Source organism: Triplophysa dalaica, chromosome 20 (assembly GCF_015846415.1).
Source record: "Triplophysa dalaica isolate WHDGS20190420 chromosome 20, ASM1584641v1, whole genome shotgun sequence".
In the NCBI taxonomy this organism is placed as follows: Eukaryota; Metazoa; Chordata; class Actinopteri; order Cypriniformes; family Nemacheilidae; genus Triplophysa; species Triplophysa dalaica.
In genome coordinates this window covers 10,794,570-10,815,826 of record NC_079561.1, presented here as the reverse complement: position 1 = coordinate 10,815,826, position 21,257 = coordinate 10,794,570, and the positions used below count along the sequence as shown (strand labels likewise).

Below are 21,257 nucleotides of genomic sequence, written 5' to 3'. Positions count from 1 at the left end.
TCATAATTAGATTTGATCAGATATCATATAAATTGAACTTCTTTCGTCACTTGTATCTGTTATGTTTTGTTTTAGAGGAACCGTTTAACTACATTTATTATTTTGCACTTCCTTATAAAATATCTTGCCATTAACAAATAAGTACAATCCTATTTTTGCAGTTAATGCTTGCCAAGTGTTCGTTTTAAACCCTGCTTGTATGTTACTCACGGATAGGCACACTGTGGACTTTTAAAACAAGTAATTCTGTAATGACCTAAAAATGTAAGAAACACAGCCAGACACGTTTCAAGATATCAGATATTTCTAATCTACAGACTAAACAGACACAACAGTTTTTGACGTGGAATATCCATGACCACAGCGGATATACCATGATAATAGGGCTATGCAACATACCAAAAGGATCGAAATATGCATATCGCAATATTTTGCAGCAACTGAATTATTACTGCACAATGGGCTCCTCAAACACTTCTCAAAAAAAACTTCAAAAGGTACCAATATATAACTTTGAGGTACTCTTAATAGTATTTTTTCAAAGGGTCTCAACCCATTGACAGATTTTGTATATTTATTTCCGAGAGTGTCAGTTTAATAGCCAGCTGTGTACGAGTATAATCTCTAAAAATATTTGGTTTCTTACCTATACTCTGTACGGCATACAAATATACTGTATATTTCAAAAGACTGAACTGTCCACACTGTTATATTTCAATTCTGTCAAAGGCCCATTCCTATTTAAATCCAGGTAAGCTACCAAAGCGAGATCCCAAATCCGTTCAAAATAAGGCCAGCGCTATGAGTAGGTCAATATAAAACCCATTCAAATCTAATAATGCCACAAAGCCGTAGTAGTGAAGAAAAGCTTAGGAGAGCAACAGGAAACAGCTGAATCTCTTTGGACTGGATTGTCTATATTAAAGAGCAGAGGAGGGGAGCTTTCTGTGATTTTGTGCCATGAGTAACAAAACATCTGCCATCGCTAGACTTTAAAATGAAGAGCTTTGGGTTAAATATGGAATAACAGAAAGAATCAGTACTTGAGCGAGATTGGAGGTTAGAAGGCTACAAGCCAACATTTATGTATTCAACACTGTATAACATTACAGTGAAACACTTATACATTATTCGCCCAAGGGTGTTTTGAACCCCTCTAAACACATGACTTGGGCTAATACCATGGTATTTGATTCTCAGAGGGCTTAAGCATTCTTGAAATTGGTCCTTGTAGGGTGCCAAGATGTAAAGGGCTGGTTTACAGTGTGGAAGGGTGATAAGGATTTTAATTTTTCGTTAAAGGTCATGGTCTCCACACTTCTCCAGGGAGAACAGCCACTCCCTTCCAGAAAAGAGATGATGGCTATCAGAGCCGACACCAGCACCAATGATTATCCGAGCTTGGTACACATATTAATAAATGATCTGATCACTGAATATTATAAATATCAGACTATTACAAAGCAATAAACTGATGCTTTAGATAAGCTGCTAAAATACAGTGAAACAATAAGGAACAATAAAGCTTGATATGTACATTTTTGCAGTAGCATTGCAAAAGACTGTGTGTTTGTTCCCACAATCTGTCATTGAATTACTAGAAAAGATTGTTATTAATAACAGAATAACTCTGTAATAGTTAGTTCTGATCAGTAGCATCTCAGTAACATCCTTCTGTCGAAAAGGCTTTTTAAGTGAGTTTGGTGACTGATTAACCATGTGCCATGTTGAGCCACTTACTCTTTTTTGCTCATTGACTAAACGTCTGCCTGTGCCAAACAATAAAGTTATGTAAAACTGTGAATCTTTCATCACAGTAAAGGCAACAGCCAGCATAAACAGGAACCATACTGCTCAGGGTTGCCAGATCTTCAACAAAATCAACCCAGTGGCCTAACAAAACAAGCCCTAAACTTGCCTAATTACACCTTCCTAAACACCAAAAACCAAACAATGTCACCCCCGTTCCTAAAATACATATTTTAGAGTCACACTTATGCATTATACAACGTTTCTTACTGAAAATCTCTCTATAGTAGTAATTATGAAAACACTCATTTTTATAAAGAACTTCATCTTTCCTTAGAAAAGACCACAATCCATCCAATTTTAACCTGTGCAATAAAAAACAACCCATGTCAAAGATTAAAAATAGTCAAATTCTGCAGGAAACCGCAGACCTGGCAACCATGATTTTGGCATCCCACTGCATATAAAATTCCACTAAAGTCTCATTTTGTGTAGTAAAACTTTAAGAAATTTTGTATAAATAAGTTATTATCTAAGACAAAATTATCATGGAAAAGTACCCAACCACATTAAAATGTCTCTGTGTCTACGTGATCTTGAAACCAAGGTACACAATCTCACAATTTCGCTTTTATTTTAAAATCAACAAATTTTGCTTATTTCATTTTGATGTTTATTTTTATAGCTAAAAAAATACAATCATTACTCATTTGTTTAACCAAAAATGAACCATTTGTTTTTTATTCGATTTACAAGCCTCATGTTGTACCCTATAAAGTGTAGTTGTTCTTTAGTTGCTCTCTACAGTTTCATGAGTTGTGAATACAAGCTTGCTTCTAAGTTTGCATCCAACACGCCGACTGAGTTTAGACATTGGCTCTGTGTCCTCAAGTATGATGCATGTGTCCCTGGGCTGGGACTCGAAGTGCTTTGCTGAAAATGGGCCTGATATGGGTGTGCCTGTCTGCAAAGCCCAGCGCTGGCAACCACTGGCCTTATCAATGAGCCTTTCAGTAAAGCAGTGTGGTGCTGGGGCGCGGCTGCCAACACAGACACCCCAACACAGGGAAGCCTTCAGTACAGAGAACTCACTTTTAAAGACACAAACTCCCATTTAATACACATATGTTGACGTAATGGGAGTGAATGAGACAGTGATTGTATACTATGAAATGTAAGGATTGGAAAAAGATCTTACCTTGGCTTCGCATTTCTTATGAGTGGCTGTTTTGCAGACTGTGGTGGAGAGAGGGAGATTTGCGGGTTAGACAAAAATACAGTCATGGTTTGATATTATTCATCAGAAGTGTTGCTTACGGATTTTTCATAAAAAACACAAATATATTTGTTATAGAGTCATGTGCTATAATCCAAGTCTTCTTATTGTCCACTTGGTTACTTTCTAAGGTGCTGAAAGGGGGATGAAACACTCACCTCGACAAAAAGAGCCCAAATTCTCCACGCTCTGTCTGCACACCCCACACTGCCGCTTCTTTTTGAAAGTCTTCTCTTTAAAGACGTGGGGCTCGCCCTTTCCCGCCTGAAAAACACAAAACATTTTCAAGATTCAACTCATTCCTCTTTGTCACCTTTTATCCTTCCACATCCCTGGTAATGTTTTTATAAATCCCACAATCTAGACATCTAGTTCTCAAGACAAACAGCCTCTGATTCGTTCTCGCTGCCTCGTATGAACCTTTCGTCGTCGTCCCTCACTGACCTGAACTCCTCTGTCAGGTCTCTTTCTGTTTTTCCATGTACAGCAGCTCATCTTTCAATCCAAAAGAAGACAAAAACCCAGCACATTTATCTGAAGGAGACACGCCTGAGTTATGCTCCGATTCGCCCAAATGGCTCTGAACAACACCACCGCGTGGCTTTTAGCCAGGGGTCGAACTTAAATACCTCACGCCCACATGTTCCCCAATGTCAATATGTATGTTATGTTATCGCTTGTGATTAGGGTCAAGACCCTTCAAAACCCATCACACACGTATTTGACACAGGTATTGAGCAATTAGTTCGTTTTTTACAGTGCATAACGTCTAAGTTGAGGAGAATAATGCTTCTTTGTGTTTTGAAGTACATTTTTCCATTTGGCAGAGAAGTAGAGGAGTTTAGCTCTCTTTTCCACTCTCTCTCTCTCTTGTTCTGTCAAGCTCTACCCTGTTTGGACAGCTGGAGAGAAATGCACTGTAAATTGTGAATTCACTGAGTTGGCACTGTCTCATATGTCCACTATAAGCATTACATTCTTTATCCATTTACCTTACATGTAACAGACATCTCAAATTGTCAAAAGGAGGGGATATCTGAGAGGGGCAGAGGTGAGCTCTTTGGACCCTGGACAGTAAGCAGGCACTATCGTAAAGGCTGGTTTTTACTTCTGCGTCGGACCTGCAATGTGTCTGTCTTTGTTTATACTTGTGCGTCGTAGTCTGTGTCAACAGGCAATGGCCACTAGGCGTCATTGTCCACAGGCGTGTTGCTTGTGTAACCACGAAATGAGCCAAAGAAGAAGCGGCCCGTTGTATACTCTGTCTGAAGCATTTAGCAGTGATAGTGGCAAGTAAACAGTCACTTTTGCATCTTGAGTTGTTACATACGAAGAACACGTAATTTATATCATTTGTTCGGAAATGCGTACGAGTAAACCTGACGCTATTACTGAGTTTTTTTACCTAAAGAGAGGGGGTTCAAGCAGACCAATCACAGCGCTGTTATATTTTTGGAGAGTTGTGCGTCTCTGCGTATGCTACGGCGTAGGTCCGACGCAGAAATAAAAAGTCGCTTTTACACCCACCTGAAACTCAATAGTAGTTGACTTGAAACAATAGGCTAGTTGCATGAAGCTGCCATTTTCGATCAGCAAGTGTGGGCAGGATTATTTCCGGTTGTATTACACTGTATGGGAAAATAAGGATTTTTGGCCGGCAAATGTGGTCGTTTGTTTGATAAAAATAAGAAACTAATATATAACAGAAAAACCTCTTTACAATGCTCAGTACCCTAATATGTACTGTAGTAATCTAATATGGCGGCTTCATGCAACTAGCCTATAGGGCAATATAAAAATATTAGCAATGAGTTAATTGTATTGACAATTTGTAAAATCAACATTAATGTGCCAATAGGCAATTTCTCTTCCACTTTACGTCTCACAAGTAAAGCAAATATAAAAAATATAATTTTCAAATTGTTAGAATTTACCTTTTGCCTTTATTTTGTCTCCATTCATGTTGCATTTAACATTTTGAATGTGCTTTGAAACAAGAGATGTTTTTTTCCATATCATGGTTTTTAATCGGACAAATTATATCTTTTTTATTATTATTCTAGAGCAAATGTAATGTATAATGTTAATATGTACAAAATTAATTGATCGACTTTTGTCAAAATTTGAGCCGTGTCGTTGCTGATACCCCATTGGCAGCGCACCGACTTATGGCGCAAATGTGCTTCTGGTCTAATTGTGCCCCTGTCTCACCTGTGCTAAATCTCTGTACTGTCCTGTCAAAATAGAGTTATTGAAAGCCCAAAAATATAACTTAAAAAATAGCCCTAATGGCAACACATTAAAATATATTCAGAACACCTTTACAGGAGCACACCAATGCCTTGGCAACCCCCCCCCCTCCCACAACCCCTGAGCATCATGATGGTGAGTTTTCTAGGGTCCAGCACCACATTTTTTTCAGATAATGTAAGAATCTTTGCAATTCAGTAATAGCCCACCAAATTATATTGCACACATATTTATGGTTTCTCCTCTTGAGCGAAAGATAGAAATCTCAAGATTTAATCCTGTAGTTTTCAATTTGTAGCAGAAGAGCAAGGCATAAAACATCACTTTTTATTTTAACCAAACAGTTTAAGACCAACTGCTTCATACATTAGCAAATATCCCCTTGCTATGCATTAACATGTCTCATCTTCCACAGTTATTAAGAAAAGCTTCTTTCTAAATTAATCAGAGTAGACAGAGAGGAAGAGAGAGAGAGAGAGAGAGAGAGAGAGAGAGAGAGAGAGAGAGAGAGAGAGAGAGAGAGAGAGAGAGAGAGAGAGAGCGAGAGAGAGAGAGAGAGTCTTGAGACAGATCATTTGCTTGGCTGTTCCAGGAGTACAGTAAGCTCGCCCATACGAAAATAATCAGACACTTTTCCATTTCTCTTTTCCAGCTCCTTAACACTACTCCTCTATTTCTTCTCATTTCTGCTCTTTGTTTTTCATATGTTCACAATCACATTCACTTCTCTCTTTCTCTTTTACCCAAACTCCTTTGAACTAATACCTGCAAAACTGCAGTTATAAAGAACTGATGTGATTGTGAGGACAGATGAGACCAACCACTAAAGAAACCAAAACAATATTCTGCTCACACAATCATAAATATTTATGAAGAACAAAAAAATTGCATTTGTTTTATTTTTCCCCAAGCATGTAGTAAGTGTTCTGCGTATCCTAATGAGGGGAGCACAAAACGTACATAAAGAAATCTTACCTCTTAAATGCAAAAGTACAAAAGGGCCAAGGACCCAAATAAAAAAAAAACTATGCCATAACCTTCCCTATGTAACCCCACTCCCTTTGACCAAATGTAAAAAAACAAAATCCTGTCTCACAGGTCCAGCACTCTCTAAGGTGTGACTGCACCACCCGTCAACAGTGTCGCCTTCTGCCCGATCAACAGTGTGCCAAGAGCGGGCAGTCAGGGTAGGGACGGCCCCCAGGGTACGGAGCGCACACAAGGAGGGACTGTTCACTTCATTTTAGCCATCAAGAACAGCATGCCAAGGCTCTCAGCAAAAAGAACAGCCTTTGAGAGAAGACAACCCTCTCCTTCTTCAGCGTAAGAACAGAGAAGGAATTGAACAGCCATTTCATGTAAATGACAGATGTACACAGTAGCAACAGGCAAGCCGGTATTTCAGTCGAAATACACACACATCACCCACGCACCGATTTTCCCATGATTCTTCACCTCTGCACTTTCTTCTCTTCCATAAATAGCTTCAACAGATCCTCACATTGTGTGGAATATCCTGCAGTGAACTAAGCTCTGTGTTCCAGCCCGAATCCGTACACGGAAAGCCAAACAAGAACATAAACACAGATTGACTCATTTAGACCAATGAAAATGAGCTACCGGGACAGTGTGGTTCCATGTTAAATGTCCAGCGTCTGTTGAAGATCTCACTCAAGGAAATTATTGACAAAATGAAGACCACATAGTTACCTGTATAGGAATCTGGGCATCTAAGACATCACTTGCACCAGGAATTAACAACAATTTCAGGTCTAGAATTTTTTAAAGAAAAGATGATAGATGAGATCTCTTTAATGACTTATCATCGAGATTAAAGTGATTCTTCACCCAAAAATGCAAATTTACAAACCTCTGTGTTCTAATGAACATAGAGGAAGATACAGTATTTGGAAGAATGCTTATAACCATCAGATTTTGCCCCCCATTGACTCACCATACAATGGTGGTCAAAAGTGCACCAGAACTGTTTGCTATCTCACATTCTTCAAAATGTCTTCTTTGAAGTATTTTTTCCTTCTATGGGAGTCAATGGGGGGCAAGATCCGTTTCGTTACATTTATACAGATTTGGAACAACTCTGGTGAGTAAATGATGACAGAATTAAAAATTTTGGGTGAAGTCTCACTTTTAATAGAGGTCAGGGTGTGTTATCAGTCGTATCTGTCTCTACTCCACTCCAGAGGCGCATACAGAGAGTAGATGATAGGTGGGCCTGTAAAATTGTGGGTGGACCGGAATAATAAGCAATCATTTCAACCAGATTTTTAAGACAAAAATGTATGTACGCAATTCACAAAAATTCGCTCTACAATTGAAACGGCATCACCGTGCAGTTGGTTTTACACGGTCCCACGGCTTTGCAGTGCATGGTTTTCCCTGTTTTTGTCAAAAGTCAGAACAACTGCGTGGGTTTACTAGCCTCGTTTTTGTTAAAGGCCTGTCGGAGGCGATTCCATATTTTAAACCCGTCTCTTGTGAAAGTAAACTCGTTGTGTACCTCAGGAAAATGTCTCCATGCTTTACAAAATATGGCATCTTTTGTATTGCTATATTCAATCCATTCAATCCATTACTGTTCATACCAATAAGAACTGAAGGGGCGTGGCTTTCCATCAATTACCATTATCGGATGTTTTCTGTTCTTTTACCGCAGACAGATCTGGAGGTGGAATTTTTTTTTTTATTAATTCGGAAGCCGGCTGAGTGAGAATATCAGTGTAGAGTAGAGACTGAATCACAAATGCTGCCATTAGCACTCGACTCATTGGATGTTGCGGTCACCTTCAATTCCAGGTGCCCCAGTGTGTATTTTTTCAGCATCATTGTCTAGACGTGGATAGCTGTTTAGCCATGTTTACATGATCATTGAACGAGAATCTACAGACAGCGATATTGGTGTGCAGCATAACGGCCGAAACGTAACTGAGCACATTCTTCATAATATTTGGATATTATTATTAATAAACAAACAATACAAATGTTTTTATTTAATTTATACAATTCAAATTTAGAATTAAGGTTAAAAAATGATATTTAATAATATTAAAATAAAAAAAATGACTCTGACTGGGTGGGCCAGCTGTCAATCCAGGCCCCGTCCCATAGCTCCGCCCCTGATTCACATATTTTTGAAACACGTCAGTAAATTGATCAAAAACTCTGCAAATACTTATCCATTAAACATGATATTTACAGATCAAAACCTTGTCTTATACTAAGCAGGGCAAAAATATAATAATAATCATTCAATATTCGTAATGGAGAGACAATGCATTTCTCGATGAAAAATCGAGATTAAGATTTTAGGCCAAATCGTCCAGACCTAACATATACATATTTATAGTTCAACATTGCTAAAAAATGACTAAACTTTCCCTTCTGCCTCAGCCAATCTGTGTCGAATCACTTGTGTCCTTGAACATGGCTTTGATGGCCAGGGTGCCCCAAGGAGAAAGTCGCTTCTCATTAATCTGAATGACAACATCTGCAAATGAGCACATTATCAAGAGCTAGAAATCAAATGATGATCCTCTAACAGATGCAGCTGATCAGTTTGAATATCACAGGGACAGGGATGAAAGTTTGTTAAACCAGCACAACAAATATTTCAAGAAAAAAGATTATAAACACAAACCAGAAAAATAAGTAGTGGAGAGGATGGAAAATTAAGTCAATACACTGGACATCAAACTCCCATAAAGAATAGATGAGCCAGTGAACAACAATGATTTATCACTGCTATAATCTACACTCGCTGAAAAAGTGCTTTAATAGCCACAGGAATGTGTATGGTGGAGTTTACCATAATGCCACTGAGAACCTTCAGCAAAATTACAAATTAAACAAAATTTATTTATTTTATTTTTTCATTTTCCTAAGAAAATGTAATGCTTGGCTACGCAAAACTGCGCTATTGGCAGCTGCTTTCGATTTCTGAGTGTTTTAAGCAAATTACTATCTGTTTACCAAGATCGTCATCATACATAACAGTTTAATACTTAGGAGTTTGTTCAAAAGAATGAGAAACACAAATGCTTCTCTTAAAGAGACAGTGCACCCCAAAATAAAATTCTGTCATCCTTTATTCACCCTCAGGTCACTGAAAACCTGTATCTGACTCTTTTTTCAATGAAACACGAAAGAAGATATTTTTAGAAAGATTGCATTGGTGTTGTGTCCATACAACGGAAGTCAGTGGGTTTCAGTGTTGTTTGGCTACCAACGTTCTTCAAAATAGCTTCAAATAAAGGTTTCGTAAGAAGGGGAGTTTTAAAGACTTTATTCCATCATAACTCTTCTCCTCAGTGCGGGATTAAAGAGTGAGATCAAGGAATGCACATAAGTTTGTTTATACGTGTGATGGGTGGAACTGTGTGTGTGTGTGTTTGTTTGTGTGTACTGTAGGGTGGGACAGGCAATATGGGAACATAGACTGCTTGTTCCAATGATGAAGTCAGCGTAGAGCCATTACCTACTTCCTGTTCCAATCAGATTTGTTTCCGTGACAAACACACATCACAACAACACATGCTTTTACAAAACATTAATACTGAACTATCCATTTTCATTACTGTCAACCATCTATTTGTCATATTGGCCCTAACCTTCTGCTAGCTAGGATGGAAGCAAATATTTAAGATCGAATGGGACTAAAACAAAGAAAAATGAATGAAAACCTAAAGTTGTCGATAACTAATATGAATAATATTCTGATTATTTGGGGCAAAGACTTCCTTTCAGTGTGACACACAGGCGTCCTCAGGAAACGACAGACCAAACCATCCTATTGTACGTTTTTATTTGCACTTCCTCCTCTCAAATTTCACACACAACGGTCAATTAGCAGCAGACGATCATCAAGCATTTACGATCTCACACAATGTTATCAACTTAATAAATATAACTAGGAGAAAACATCTAGGGAAGTAAGGAGACTGCCAAATATATTGAGATAAAACAATAATGGACGCATACTGTACATCCAATTACGCCTCATCAGGAATTTCTGTGGCGTGACTCGTATGTGAACTTGCATGTTCTGTATCTAACTGTGGTTTCAGACTGTTATGATGAAGGATTTTAGTGTGTGATGCGAGATGTAAGCGAAGCATGTGCAAAGTAATCAGTTAACGCACTTGTTTTATGACTGTACATAAATGCCTCAAATATGTTTGTAATAAAATCACCTTGATTATGGCTTATATCAATTACTCGCACAGTTTGTCCTGTGCTTAAATCAACACTGGGAATTATTACATCGTTATGTTGCCAGGTAACTGTTGCACGGCTCTCTATTAACATCCATAACTTTTTCAACAGGCTTTTCTAATGTAAACAATCGGTTTCTTAAGATAAACCAATTTACAGACTTTACAGGTGGAATATGATACAAAAAAGTTGTTAAACTTTGTGTATTCAGGTGGATTTTAACTTAGGCAGGCACTCGAGACAGACCTTCATGAGGTCATATATAAAATGACTGCTAAAAGAAAAAACTGAGAAGAGGGATAAGAGTACAGATGTCTCTAAAAGAGTTCTGCGTTAAGTATTTATGTACTGTATTCGGCAAACCATATCAACTATTTACTTAAACATTAACAATTACATTTCAAGATGGTCAAACATAACAGTTTATATACAGTATGTTAAGCAGCTTTTTACAAGATCTCACACCACAAATCTACTGAATTAGTGCATTACATCTCCAGTAAAGTCAACAACATCCACAAGGACAGGCTTTCAATGCAACACGTCATTACTGTTTGACTTTGAAAGCAGTGAGATGCTGAAGAACAGACACAGATTGCGTATTTGGGTGAACATGCAACAACTTTTCGTCTTTAATTTATTTGCAAAACATGCTTCGGGATCTTCTCGCACACCTCATAAAAAAAATCGCAGGATTTTCTGTTTTGTGCAGACATTTGTATTCACCACAGCTGCATAATCTATATATCTTTGTATTTGATGATTTACCCCTCCACACAGAATAATATCTTTTAATATTTTAGCTATTTCTGAATATCTAAAAATGCTTGTTTGATACAATCCTGTTACAGTCTATTAATGTTCATGTGTTTGTCAATTTCATTCGTTTGCTCTAAAAAGTAATAACGTTAGCCGAATATAATGCGTCACCGAGCGTGTCCACTCAATGATCTGAAGTAAACAGTACTAGAACTCAAACGTGTGCACAATTTCCGCCAAAATAGTAACCCGGCAATTTGCTATTATTAAAATGACTATTAGTTTCATGGTAAAATCGTTTTATTGTACTAACAGTAACGTTAACTGTTGTAACTACGCAGTTCGGCGGAAACCACGGTTACCATGGTAACGTTCTGGAAGGAATATGAGAGAATTCCTTTATTTTATAACAAGTTGAATGTATCGAAAGCAATAAATTCATTTACTAGATGCACCCACATGTCCACGCGTCTATGTTGCCTGGCTAGGCGGCACACTACGTTTTGGGACACTTGTCTCCGGTGAGGCGTTTAACACACGATGACGCAGTAACTATTAGTTACCGCGCGTGGAGTCATATGATGACTCTTTCTTTCTGCTCTGCAGTTTAACCCCTGGCATAAAGTGGGGAAAACCAAAGATCTTTGTTTGCGCAGATTCTCATCGACGACACATGGCAAAAAAACATAGTTCAGACTCAAATATATGAGTTCTTGCCAGACTTCATTAGAAGAGTGATAAAACATTTAATACGATTTAATTTGTGGTTATGTAAGGCGCCTGTAAGTTACAAGCGCGCGCACGCGAGAGAGACTTTACTCTTTCTATTGAGGATTTCGTCTGACATGTTTGACTTGTCATGAACATGGAAGAAACGTGGTGACAGGAGACAGGACCACAAATAATATCGTTACCGTTTAAAACTATATATAACAACTTCATTCTTCGCCATGTGGAAAAAGTGCAGTTAAACTCAGATTAAAACTTGGTCTTAAACTCAAAAGTTACTTTTTCACGATCACACAATGAGATGCTATAACATGATATACATTATATATAAAAATATTACATAGGTTACCGATGTTGCTTTTTGCATGATACTAAGATAGTATATCTTACATACAATACGATGTTATTAATACAAAAAAATCAATGAACATACGAAGTCTTCTCCCGTTATTATTATAAACGTCTATTCCTCTTCTCGCAAGTTAGCACATTTCTTACCTTATTCATGTTCTTGGAGAATATTCCACATAAAAGAGGTTTCCGTACAGATTTCATGGGCTACATTACCGGTAGGTCAATGGAGTGGCGCTGGAGTACTGATGGAGTTGTTTTCTTTACTCTCACTAAACTCATAGACTGTGTGGGAGGAGTCACGGGACGAAAGATTGTGGAATGTTGTTACTGGAAGCAAACTTTTCTGATTGGCTGCATCCCGAAGAATCATTATCCTATTGAATGGGTTGCAAACTAGACGTTTATTAATCTTAAAGTGTCATTATATTCAAGTACATTAGTTATTCCATTCCTTTACTCTACAAAAGTGGTGTATAATATTTAGTATGGATGTCCTAAAGTAAAGAAATTAGCGTTAAATAAATGCTTAAAAAGATTTGCAATTATTCCAGCAATTGTTCTAGCAAATTCACTAGAAATAAGCTGAGCTGTTTGGCACCATTCAATAATTTCATGTCGACAAAAGTCCGCCAAAAAGTTTCTTTGAATGAGCTACAGAAAGCGCAGCAGCGACATCACGCGGTCACACGTGGAACTATATATTTGGTGGCATTTAGTAAGTATATAGTGTTTAAATTGTGTCAAAGTGTTCGGGACGTCTTTTTCAATCAACGAAATGAACAAAACGCATGGGTTTATATTTAATTGGCGAATTCAACGTGTATCCAGTCAACAAGCAGAGTAAACAATATCTTATGTGGAATTATAATGGAACTTGTCAATGTTGCTTTAACACTTAACACAGAATAACTATCCAATGCAGTTGCAAACTATGCATTTTATAAACAGAAATCCGGAAATTATATCAATATAAATAAGCAACAAAAGCAAACCCGGTTTCATTTGTAAAAGATGGGAAGGGATGGAGAAGGCAAGTTTAAGAGAAGACAGAATCGAGAAATATAGGAAGAATCAGGAAAAGCATGGGTTGTGGCTTGGGAGAACACATTTTCACAATACAGTTCAAGTAGAAGATTGAGCTATGTTGAGAGAGGGTGAAGTTATGTGTCAGACACATAGGCCTTGGGAGAATGTGTAGACAGGATGTGGAGGGCACATGGTTGGGGAGAGAGAGGGGCCCCGGAGCAGGCAGACTGTGAACATTAGAGAAACATGTCCCGTCCCATTCATCAAAACACGTGGATATGAATTTATACTGTTTACAGAACCACAGGGAGGAGAGAAAGAGAAACTGTTTGTCCAGAGTTCACTTTTAAATAGAACTCTCCTGCACTGTTGGTCCCACACTGTTTACACAAGCGTCACTATTATGATCACAAATAATTGAGTTTTTTAAAACCCCAAACCCAAAGTATTAAACTTGGGCTCAAACTTTCTATATGTGCAGTTTGTGCTGGATGTGAATGATGTTCAAGCCATATTTTGGTATATCAGATTATCACAGATTTAATCCCACGGGCAACCAGCCAGGACCTTTCCATAGCAACACCTTAGCAACTGCATAAGAACACCTTATGCATGCAACCGAGTGACTTGTGAACAGGCAGGCACAATGTCAAAAGTCTAGAAAGTAAATAAAAACAAGGATATGGGAAAATACAAGAGAGAAAGAGAAAAACGATTGAAAATCACACCTAATCTAGGCAGCGGATGCAGACGTTTGGGATAAAATGGTACATTTACTCCTCATAGTCGTGGGGCGGAACCGTGTTTCAGTAGAGCTTTGTTGTGCCACACAGAAGATACTTGTGTTATTTCAGGAATAACGGAATCCAGTTTATTTAGAAACACCTACAGGTACAGCCAAGTAAACACAACATTTGTTTACATTTTAGGCCTGTAAAAAAATGAATACATTTAGAGTGTGGCGAAATGCTATTTGACAGGTGACGTGATGTTGACCAACAGTTACGGATGGAATGTTTAAGGGATAACACAAACATGATTAAAAAAGAGAGGAGGATGCTGAGAGAAAGAGAGAGAGATGAGAACATGCAGAAAAAGGAAATGGAGGAAGGGGAATAAGAGTAGGAATGATTAGGTACGAGGAGCCAAAGGGTTGATTAAATACAGCTGTGGAGAAAGAGAGAGAGAGAGAGAGATGATGGAGCGAGGGGGGTATTGGGGTGGTAAAATGAGTCAAAGAAATGGAAAGGTTTTGGAAATTAATTTGTAGTAAAGTAACGTCACAAAGAGTGTTCTGTCATTTTTCCACCACAATGACGCATAGATATTTTATGCTGTAAATACTAATTAAATGAAATGAATGCGGTAAAATTAAAATTTGGGAATAAATTATTTCATCTTGATCTTGAGCATTTTACATATGTGTCCTAAATACAACTGAATATTTCACACTGTGTAATATTTCACATCTGACAAGCTTTTAGCTTGATTAAAAGTAAAAAAAGTAATGTAATGTACAGTACCTATATATTATTGTATTTCTACTCTTTATTGACACAGTTCTATTACTAGTAATGTAGTTAACACACTTCAAATGATTACTTAAAATGAGTGAAACTTGTTTTGTTGAAAATGATGTAATAGCAGCGATAACATTTTCACAATAAATACAAATGTTGTTCAACCCTGGAACACAAAAGTGCCCACAGTTGAAGAAACATTGAATATTTTCACAGATTTTTAATGTTTGATCAATCATATCCCTCAACTCATTCTCTGCCCATCCATCTGGCTCCCAAAACATTTACTGCACAAACACTCCAGTGAGCTGATATCAGTTCAGAACAACCAGCATTGAAAGAAAGCAAGCAGAGAGATTTCACAGATTTGTTTTTATGACTGGTGCTGCCATGAAGTTCCACTTAAAGGACATGGCTGGCTTTTCCTTTCCCTTTGAAAGGCTTCCATTTCCAGTTCACGTCTTTCACAAAGACACATGATTTCAAAGACACACATCCTCAAAGTAAATCTATCAGAGCAAATATTCAGATGAGGGGTCGTGTCCCCCTGAGAATACAAACGCCCACAGAGGGCTTTTCTGAGTCACTGTTTCATTACAAATGAGCAAGAGGAAAATTACAGACATATGTTGTCCGTTTGAACACTAACTATTCCATTAGAGTGATGAAGAGATACATTATGTGAATGTTAGTATGTATTTGCATTTGTACATACTGTGTGTTGTTATCAATGAAGGAGTACACAAAATGTGTCAATTTTGTGAAGAAAATGTGAGAAGTGTGCAAAACGTTTGGCTGCTGTGTTATGGGATTGTTGGTCAGGGTGTTGCTGTACAGTTGCTAAGGTGTGTCAAGTGGCTGTGTGCATGTTTTGTGGTTTCTAGGGTGGTCATTTATTGGAACAAATGGTCAGATTATATTCTGGTTAAAATAAATTTCTTGATTCCTTCCTATAATGCAAATCTTTGCAATTTGAACATTAACCGCAGGTGAAAGTTCCATAAGTCTCTAAACATATCAACACACTTTTTCAACAAGCTGCACCATGAACGCGGGACAAGTTTTAATGTAACACTTATGTAAGAGATTTATTCACATCTACTCACGATGATGTCATTTCGAACCTGTCTCACTTTCTTATGCAGAACAGAAGCAGGATATTTTGAAGAAGGCTGGTAACCAAATATCTTTGACTTCCATATAGACAAAAAGAGACATTCCTCAAAGTAGCTTCCTTTGTGTGTCACAAAAGTGTCATGATTGTTAACGCAGAACCCAGACGCAGGCAGCAGGTGGCAGAAACAAACACATTCATTGAAGAATAATACAAAAACCCATGGTGGGGGGGAAACACAACAACAAGAGGCAAACAAAAACTTCCCACAAGGGGGCAAAACAAGAACTAAAACCAAACGCGAACAAAAATCATTATTAAACCGGAACAAGGCAAGGACTGGGCACGATAGGAAACAGGACCAAGAGAAGCTATGAAATGAACCGGCACAGCACAGCAAACACAAGGGCATTAAAGAGGAAAAACTTACAAGGGAAGATAGAGATGGGACAGGTGTAGGTAATGAAACACTGAAGGAAAGATAGGAGGAAACGAGAGGGGCGGGGCCAAAAACGAGACCAGAGAGAACGCATATTATGTCGTGACTTGTGACCGACAATAATATGTTTCTCTCCACACAAAACACGTGGCTCTGTCAAGATCCTGCCACTAGACTAGAAAATCAAGACAAAAGGAAGCAGAACCATGACCAGAAGAAAGAGTCTGATATAGGTTTTTAATGACATAAAGATGAATAAAAGATGGCCGAATTTTTATTTATGGGTGTGACGCTTGCCTTCGTAATAATTAAATGAATTCTGATCTCTTTTTCTCAATACGAAGTGTGTTTGTGTTCATATTCCTGTGTTCGTGTGATGATCAACAGAGGGAAAAACAAACAAACAGCATGTTTATGACCCTGAATGTGAGTTACACCAGCAGCATGCACGAGCTTTGGGAAAAACAGAGCCTATTTATACATTGACCAGGCTTTTTCCTGTGTGGTGTTTATAGTGGATGCCTGTGGGTTATGGCTGCAGTAAACTAGCACTTGTTAAAGTTTCTGTCATTCCATGGATATTCCATTCCAGGAATATACCATAAACCCCAAAGAGCGCAGATACATAAAGAGGACAGTGTGACTGTAATGAAGTCATGGTCCCAACAACAATTCTTCACAATTTTTTTAGATGTTTCTGATTCAAGAACGTTTAATAACCACTGAAAGAGACACTCTAAAATATTTCACACCCAAAGACCATTCAGGGTGATGTAAGGGGGTGGTTCACCCCAAAATGACCTATGACCAACATTATTCAAAATGTCTTCTTTCTTCTACACCAGACACGACACACGGCTTGTTCTAATGGCATTGCCGCACGACACCCAGTGTGGACACATTTTTTTTATAATGGGCTCCAATGCGTTCTAATGTCTTTTGCGTTTATACGTGTTTATAATTAAAATATAACTGATGAAATGGTTGGTAACATTCTACAATAATTTTCTATTCGTTACAATTAGTTTTTGCATTAGCTAACATAAACTAACAATGAACAATACTTCTATAATATTTATTAATATTAATTCATGTTAATAACACCATTTACTAATAGAATATTAAAATGTTGTCACTGTTAACATTAGTTAATGCACCATGAACTAACATGAATAACTGTATTGACATATTGAAATTAAAAGGATGAATAAATGCTGTAAAACTAAATGGTTCATTGTTGGAGAATGTTAGCTAATGCATTTACTAATTTTAACTAATAGCACTTTATTGTAAAGTGTTAGTAAAAGATTAATACACGTGATATTCGGGAACTATATGTCAAAATGTGACCGTCCACACACAAACAAAAAAGCCCCCTCTCATACAAACTAACAAGAATGAAAAAACGCACAAGACAGCCATCAGACAAATGTGTCCTCACAGACCCACAAGGCAGAGATGAGAATGAGTAATGAAGTGTTTGTCTCACACAGACAATAGCAGCTCAGTGAGGATCCTGACAAGCTGACAAGTCTCTCTTTGTTAAAACACACAATTAAAGGTAAATAACCAAAGAGAATGTTTATATGATCCGTAATACAATGACACGATCATTGATTTGCCATTATGAGTTAATAATACATGGGTCAACTTCATCTCTCAAGAATTAATAAATATTTAAGTTAATTTCATACAAATCATACTGAGTCACCAATTGCCATTAGATTTTGTTGTCTTGGTCTGTATTTAAAAGAGTGCAGGTTTCAAATCCTTCAAGGGTTTATTAAGAATCACTTGAGCATGACACGCAAGCCTCAGTTGCTCATTGGGGAGATTATGGTGAACACCATAATTATTTAAAACAGCTAAATGTCAAACTGGCTTGTTAGCATCATAAACTAGATATGAGCTTGCATAACATGTTTCATTAAAGTCTCATCCAGTTGACCACAATCTTTTCTGTCTGACGTGATCATACAGTGATTAAGGACTATATCGCCGTGAAACTGCGTCCGCAGCAAAGAAAAGAACCTGGCCTGGTAGTAAAGTGAAAAATGTCTGTGAAAATAAACATTATGGTTACTGTAGCAGGAGGAACCCTTCGGAATAAACCACAGCCTTATGCAAGCTTCGCTATTAAATTATCAACAGGACAGCGGATAACTTTTTTGCAATCCCACAGTGACAATACTACAAAATGAGATATTGTTTTAATATGCATGTTTGGAAGCATGTAATGAGGCTATAACATGTATGAAATGGGCGTGATTGAATAAATGCAACATGAGAAAGGATTTAGTAACACGCATGTACACACGCACAAAATGATTCCCAGGCCTGCTCCACAGGTTCAGCTGCAACTTTGTGACATCATTGAGAGGGCTTCAAGTTCCCACGATGCAGTGCACGTGAACGATCCTTAGGGACCGGACGGTTATAGACTTTCACTCTCAGGCATGTAAACACACAATCATACCCTCCTCAAGTTTTCCAGCTAATCTTTGTCTTCTTTAACAATCAGGCAGACATTGTTACAGTAGTTAATGCTGGAAAAGACAAGCTCATCATTACAGAAGACTCAAAAGAGTAATAAGAGTAAGACGATGCTATGCTACAGATATGTAGCATGATGTGGAAAGCACTGCAATTACTATTGCTCATATTTGCTGTTACAAAGTTAAACAGGATAGTTGACCCAAAAATGACATTTCTTTTTGTCAAAACCTGAAGGACTCTTTCTACTGTGGAACACGAAAGAAGATATTATGAGAAATGTCTCTATTGTTTTCTGTCCATGCAATGGGAGTCAAGCAGTAATCTTTAATATATCATCTTCTGTGTTATGCTGAAGAATGTCATACAGGTTTGGAATAACATGAATTATCATTTTGGGGTGATTTGTCCCTTTAAGTACATTTGGACTAGTAAACATCAAGAATTTATGGATTGTCATAATAAGCAACCACCTGCTGTCCCAACCACCTTAAAACCATGGCAACCACATAGAATGTCTCATAGCAGGGGGTTTCAAACTGAACAAAAAATATTATTTTATGATTTATTTTGGGGTTTCTTATTGGTAAACAAGAAACAACTCTGGAGACCAGGGGGCCTCCAAAATGTTCTGAGGGGTACCCAGATCAAACATTGGTACATTTACTGAAAATTCTACAAACAGTATGTTATCTTTATAATATTACACTTACTATTTGTCCAACAGCTGAAATGCTTCTTCATACAAAAGTATTTTAGAAAGGGGGTTCCTAGCAAAGTGGTCATTATATTTGGAGGTCCTTGGCATGAAAAAGTAAAAAATAAGGTCTTAGAGCACCTTACCAACCACATAGAAACGCCCTGGAAACCAGCATCATTGTGACAAAAGATTGATATTGAACTTTGAATTACATTTTTGCAGGAAAGTGAATAAAACTCAAATATCCTAATGTATTAAAGCTAAAAAGACAGTTTTGAGGATATATAGTAAATGCATAAAAATATTCAAGCGCATCGAATCTGATGCTCTTTTCAGTACATGCGAGTGCATCTACTCATAACAAGTTACAAAACATATTATTTTATGATTTATAACTCATTGGATTTTCTAATTAGCAAACAAGAAACAATATAAAACACCCCTTTAAATAAACAATAAAAAAATACAATATAGACCATGAAAGATGCCATAAAAGAACCATATTTGGCTGTTTGGTTCCATAAAGAACAGAACCTATCTGTTTCACAAAAGATTCTTTGTAGTGTTAAAAAGTTTCTTAAATAATAAAAAAGAAAGAAATGGTTATTTTAAGAACCTTTAAGTGATTTCTTTTGAAAAAACAATTTTTAAGAGCATAGAACAACTACAAACAAGTTACAAAACTTCCACATTACAGCATCAACAAACCCATGTCCTACACATGAACTTCACCACAACCACAAGCATCATTTCCAACAACTGCAGCACTCCAATAAACATCCACCAAACCTACCTTGGTCAGTCTCATGCTTCCTCTAGATTCTGCTCTCTCCCTCCTCACAGACCCTCTCAGGGGCACCGGATCAGGCTCGTCCCCGCAGCTATCCACACTCAGGGCGCAACCCATATAGAGACCTGGACCTTGACGGTCCTCTCCTTCCTCTCCCTGACTCCCTCTCTCTGGCTGAAGTTTCCCGAACACACAAGAGCAGCTGTTTTTGTCCGTTCACTCCAGGCCCTTCCCCTTTTTCTGGCTCTCGTTCAAACACACACACATGTTCGCCCATTGACACTCATCTGTCTCTGGTGAGCACACACACGTATACAAAGGTGTGAATATGTCTATTAAATCAAACGTCCATTAGCAGTTTGAAGCTAGCACGCGTACGGTCAGCCCAACGCACAACACGCAAGCCGACATCCAGAGGATATCAGCCCCCACCCCCTGCTTTTCCCGAACACACGCACTATTGTGCTGAAGTCTTTCCATCCAGACCATACACAGACACTGACTTTTTTATCTAGTTTAGTACTTCGTAAGGAAAACCTATTTTGTTTTGCTCCCTTTTGTCATTGTTTTACACTTAAGGTCACTTTTTTGCTACAGATCACTGAATTAAATGGTTTGTTGAAGAGAGGCGTCCAAATGTTCAAGGGAACGGAATATGATATAGATTTGGGAGTTGACCCTCTTGACCTATGTAAGCAACCACATCCTTCATCATTTACTAACCCTCATGTCATTCCAAACCTGTGTGGCTATCTTTTTTCAGCAGAACACAAAAGAAGATATTTTTAAGAATGTTGGCAACCAAACAACATTGGTCCCCCTTTGACTT

The 21,257-nt window shown here is 37.8% G+C and overlaps 1 protein-coding gene across 4 annotated transcripts in view; it reads right to left on the bottom strand.

Annotated features, from left to right (window-relative positions):
* The window catches only part of tns2a (tensin 2a), a 50,819-nt gene extending 30,005 nt beyond the window's left edge, over nt 1–20,814 (bottom strand). For 2 of the 4 annotated variants that reach the window (XM_056733525.1, XM_056733526.1), the window contains exons 1-3: nt 20,432–20,814; nt 3,184–3,289; nt 2,948–2,985 (exon numbers count right to left, since the gene is read on the bottom strand). In XM_056733525.1, the coding sequence (XP_056589503.1) occupies nt 2,948–2,985; nt 3,184–3,289; nt 20,432–20,545 (258 nt within the window). In that variant the 5' untranslated portion in view covers nt 20,546–20,814. Of the gene's footprint in view, nt 1–2,947; nt 2,986–3,183; nt 3,290–12,490; nt 12,622–20,431 lie in introns of those variants that run through there. The other 2 variants (XM_056733527.1, XM_056733528.1) reach the window with 2 other exon arrangements.
* Nucleotides 20,815–21,257: the final 443 nt, after the last annotated feature.